Below are 4,977 nucleotides of genomic sequence, written 5' to 3'. Positions count from 1 at the left end.
TAAACAGAGATTTACTCAAGGCTTTCTATCCAGAGGTTTACATGGAATCCTGCTGTATAGGATAACTCATTTTAAGTTATTGAGGCAATGCAAGTGACTTTTCACAAATCTGTAAACAACTGTAAATGTTTTGTTTGAGTGCTGCAATAAAGGTTGGGTTCACATAGTAATGATCCTTTTTATTTTAGTTCGGAAAACCATCAATCCCAATACATGCAATACAACAATAAAAAGAAGTATGTTCCTCTTAATGTTGCTTTCATAAATTAATCTTATTTGGTTGTATCATTTATTTATTTCGTTTAGTTTAATATGACTAATGTTAAAAAAGAAATTCTGTGAACAGAATGACTTTTATTTTGACACCAGTATGCTGAAAGTACATAGTACAAACATAATTTTACGGCAAAAAAAAAAGCTTGTAGGTGGTAAACATTAAATTGAATTGTTTACTATTTATAATACAGATAAATAGGCAAAATTGGATATTTCATTGTACTAGATGCTTCGTTAGTTTTCTGAAAACAGCCAGATGTTTTAGGGTTAATCTCGTCTGGCCCTCCAAGAACCCAGAAACTCAACAATCTGACAGCCTGACTTCATTTCGCCGGTCACTGGTAAGAATTTTGTCGACTTATTTATTTTTTCGTCAAGTTTGAAATGGCATTATACACGTTATGTGCATAGATCATGATGCATTGTTTGCACCGATTTTATATTTGGCTTAACCATAAATGATCCAGTAATGAATGGAAGCAGATTTGTAGGGTTTTTTCACTAAAGATGAGCCAGAATTCATATATCATAAGTTATTTGCGATGAAAACGTAGCTCAGACATGTAGTTCATGGACTATAAAATACTTGCTTAATGCTTAGTTGTTGAATGTTTATTAAAGCAAATTTAATTATTAAAGCTATTATTACATTTCATTTTTAAACTGATTGTCTAAACAGAGTGTAATAAGTGTAGACCATTTATGAGAATGCTTTATGTTAAACTTTACAAAAATTAGGAGTACCCCTAAATTGTGCAAATTAGTTTTTTTTTTTAAATTGAAAATACATAAAAAAACACGGTGAAAATGACACTTAAAGGTACAGGTAGTAGGACCAGCCTCTAGAGGGCGCACTACCAAAACAATAACAATCGCGTGGTTTGATGATGCTAAGAAGGAGTGTGGAATGATGGAATTTGTTGTCTTCTACTCAACCACTGACGGCCATCAATCAGAAGGAAAGATTAATCATGGATTTAACGCGAGTTCAACGATTTGCGCGAGTAGATTACATACAAAGTCAATGCAAAGACGTGATCAGACTATGGATCAGACGCATTCTCGCGCGGGTCTAGAGACGCGATGCCCCGCGTAATACTAATCTTGTTGATCGTTATAATAGCATACGTTTTCTGTAAAGATACGAATCAAAATAACTCACCTGTAGAGTAAAACACAAGCGAGATCGGCATCTCTTTCTAGTTGAAGTTTGACGCGAAGCTACTTCCGCATTTGTCCACAACACTGTTGTCATGTGGTTTATACATCAGTAAAGGCGGTAACAAAGGGGAACTAACGTCATTGACAGGCGACTGCACTGCCCCGTGTCACTGTTTAGAATGGGAATTTTCTCATGATTTACAAGTAGTTGAAAACATTAAAGATATTGTTAGTAATCAGCTGGACAAAATATATAACACTAGCCTAGTGGTTTTTGGATATTTTACTGCAAATATCTTACAAATTGTACCTCTAAGAACCTTTTACTAGGCACCTCTGTCAAAATGCAATTGAAATGAAAGAGATAATATAATAATTATCTGATAATAACATAATAAATCAGGTTCTGTAGGTTCTACAGCATGTAATTTTTTGTTAGGGTAGGGGTTCTTTAAAGAAAGTCAGAGAGACAGTTGGAGACATATGTTATTAGAAGACTATATAAGGAATATATGCAGGGATTAAGGGACTACCAGCAAAGTGGTAAAAATATGGAATTAGCCTGAAACATAAACTGCGTCCTCCAATAAAATAGACACAGCCTTTATCGAGTGTGACTCTTGAATTGATTTAAAGTAACAACATTGCAGCGTTTCTGTAGCTGCTGTCTGATATTGATGAGAATAAATAAATTAGTTTTTTATGTGCGATCAGAAAGGGGGTACTTACATAAAGGCACAATTCCTGACCTTTGTCAGGATGCCATGGATCATGCTGTGACTTTGGCCAGGAAAGCAGGAGAGGCGAGATAGCATCATTCTTTTTAAATAGATTTTGTAATTTGAGGTCATTTTTACAGAAACATTTTGATCTCTGTTGTCTTCAGATCGTGAGGAACGCTTTACAGAATGACCTGAAGATCATGTGCAAAAGCTCTTCTGTCGACCTGGTAACTAAAACAGACCAGAATGTGGAGCAACTTATTATTATGTCAGTGAAGGAGAAGTTTCCTGGACACAGGTATGGAGTCCTTCATACTAATACAGTGTCAGAAGAGCTTTAAACCTTCTTATAAGACCTTATGTAGCTCCGCCCCTTTTTTCGTCTTCTGGTTTGTATTGTAAAGGTAATGTCATACGAATTTATGAATGAACTGCTCGTTTTAAAATCTTCCCAGTCTACTGACTCTTGACATCTGCTTCGAACATTACAATGTTCATCATAACCTTCATTAACTCTACAGTAAGCAAATCCAGCTGATTACTCTTTAACAGTGATACTACAGAAATATACAGAGCTACCGCAAAAATAGAAGTTCAGAGACAAAATTCTAAAGATGACTGCGCACTTGTTTCTCTGGCGTTCCTAGATAGAGCATATTGGGTCTACAGTAAAGAGACAGTAGAACCTTGTGTTTTGACTGAAAACCCAACATGGATTGTTGACCCTGTGGATGGGACCACTAACTTTGTGCACGGGTAATTTTTGTTCACTGAAAGAAATTTTTTTTTTTTTTAAATCTAATTATTAAATTATACTATTTATTTTCTTTTAATTTTGAATTATGTAATATTTCAATTATTTTAAATGACAAATATAATTATGTTAGTGAAACGATTATTTTAGCCAGCATTTCTTATTACTCATTTTCAGCCATAACTTTTCTAGCATGTATACAAAATAAATATGTTTTTCTTTGTCCAGATATCCATTTGTTGCTATATCCATTGGCTTTTCTGTCAACAAAATGGTAAGCATTGTTTGCTTCGAAATGCACTCTCTTTAATTTTAGAATAACAAAGTGACAACACCGGTAATGGATCTTTTGCGTGGGGAGATGAAATCAGAAACTGCCGCTCTGCTCCCACTTTGTTTTTTTGCTCATTTATCATGCATTTTTGAAGATTGGAAGTTCACCCAGTGGGAAGAGCACGCGTCAGACTCATCATTCTTCTGTTGCAGTTAGAGTTTGGTGTGGTTTACAGTTGCATAGAAGACAAGATGTACATGGCTCGAAAAGAGGGTGCATTTTGCAATGGACAGCCACTGCGAGTGTTGGCCCAAAAAGGTAACCGTTCTTCTGAGCATTTTGATCCAGTTGCATTCCGTGTATGTCTGTTGGCGATTATCTTAACTCTAATTGTTTTTATATCATTAACAGAGATTAACCAGTCAATCATCGCTACAGAGTTTGGCTCTAATAGAGATCCTGCTGCTGTTGACAAGATTTTCTCTAGCATGAGGAAAATCTTATGCCTGCCAGTTCATGGGTATGTGCCAGGTTTCTTCCACACAGCCTCACTGGAACAGATTTGCCCTTAAATCTAGTATTATCTAATACTATGTATGTACTTTTCAATTATACTGTAATGTGCCTTAACAAATATCTCTTGAATATTAATTTAATTTCCTTTTAAGAATATGTGGTGTTGGATCTGCTGCCATTAACATGTGCTTGGTAGCATCTGGTTGTGTCGAAGCCTATTATGAGATTGGGATCCACTGTTGGGATGTGGCAGCTGCATGGGATGTTGTCTCAGAAGCAGGAGGAGTTCTCATGGATGTTGAAGGTGAAGAGAAGAGAGCTCTCGGAAGTTGTTACATCATTTTATTTAATATGTGCTGTTTTAATATTAGTAAGCTTTTATTTTTATATTTTTTAGTTTTAATTGAGGTTTTACTAATGTTGTTATGTGCTTCTGTCATTATTCAATTTTGTTATAATCTATTTAGCTTTCATTTATTTTTTTATTTCAGTCATTTTAGTAGGCCTACTTATTTTATGTCAGTTTGTGCCAAGGGAACATTTATCATTTTTAATTTTCTTCATCTAATATATATTGTTTTATTATTATTTTGTTTCGGATTTATTTCAAATGAAAATTTTTAATAATTTCCATTTTAGTTAATAAGAACAACACTATTATACCAATATAATTTCTCAAATTTTTGTGAGTGGTTTGTTTTAAAAAATATGTATACTATTTAAGAAATAACTTTAAATTTTATTGAATTTGCATATGTTTGTTTTATTTTCATTTTCAAAAATGTCTTCAGATGGACCGATGGATCTGATGTCTAGAAGAGTTTTGACAGCTAATAACAACATAATTGGAGAAAGAATCATTAAAGAGATTGAGGCATTTTCAGATGTTCGAGATGATAAACCTGTAGACCTTGGCTTGTCAAATAAACCTTGTTTTAAAGAAAAACGCCATGTGCTATTGAAGTCTGGTCTATTACATTTGAAATAATGTATCAATATTTCATTTCCCTGCCATCTTTTATGTTGTGTAAATGATTTCGGCCTCACGATGTTGAGAAATGTATTATAGTTAATATGTTTAAAACTATGTGCAAACGGTAAATTACAAACATTTTCCCACGTTGAGCTACTGAAAGTCAATGTCCATTGTCATTCAAATGTAATGGTTTTTATTAGTAGTAACGTACAGAAGTTAAATAAACGAGAAGTTCAGAATGAGTAACTTACCTTTTTCCCATGAAGGAAACCATTTCAAACAATACCAACTGTCATCT

The 4,977-nt window shown here is 34.0% G+C and overlaps 1 protein-coding gene across 1 annotated transcript; it reads left to right on the top strand.

Moving 5' to 3' along the window:
• Positions 1 to 2,201: 2,201 nt before the first annotated feature.
• On the top strand, positions 2,202 to 4,691 carry LOC132155420 (inositol monophosphatase 1-like). Its single transcript, XM_059564269.1, has 8 exons — positions 2,202 to 2,240; positions 2,324 to 2,457; positions 2,829 to 2,915; positions 3,142 to 3,187; positions 3,400 to 3,505; positions 3,599 to 3,707; positions 3,856 to 4,007; positions 4,495 to 4,691. Exons 1-8 carry the CDS (start codon positions 2,202 to 2,204, stop codon positions 4,689 to 4,691), a joined length of 870 nt encoding a protein of 289 aa, XP_059420252.1.
• The last annotated feature ends 286 nt before the right edge of the window (positions 4,692 to 4,977 follow it).

The sequence above is a fragment of the Carassius carassius genome, chromosome 12 (assembly GCF_963082965.1).
Source record: "Carassius carassius chromosome 12, fCarCar2.1, whole genome shotgun sequence".
In the NCBI taxonomy this organism is placed as follows: domain Eukaryota; kingdom Metazoa; phylum Chordata; class Actinopteri; order Cypriniformes; family Cyprinidae; genus Carassius; species Carassius carassius.
The sequence above is the reverse complement of the archived record's forward strand: the minus strand, read 5'-3'. Positions and strand labels throughout refer to the sequence as shown.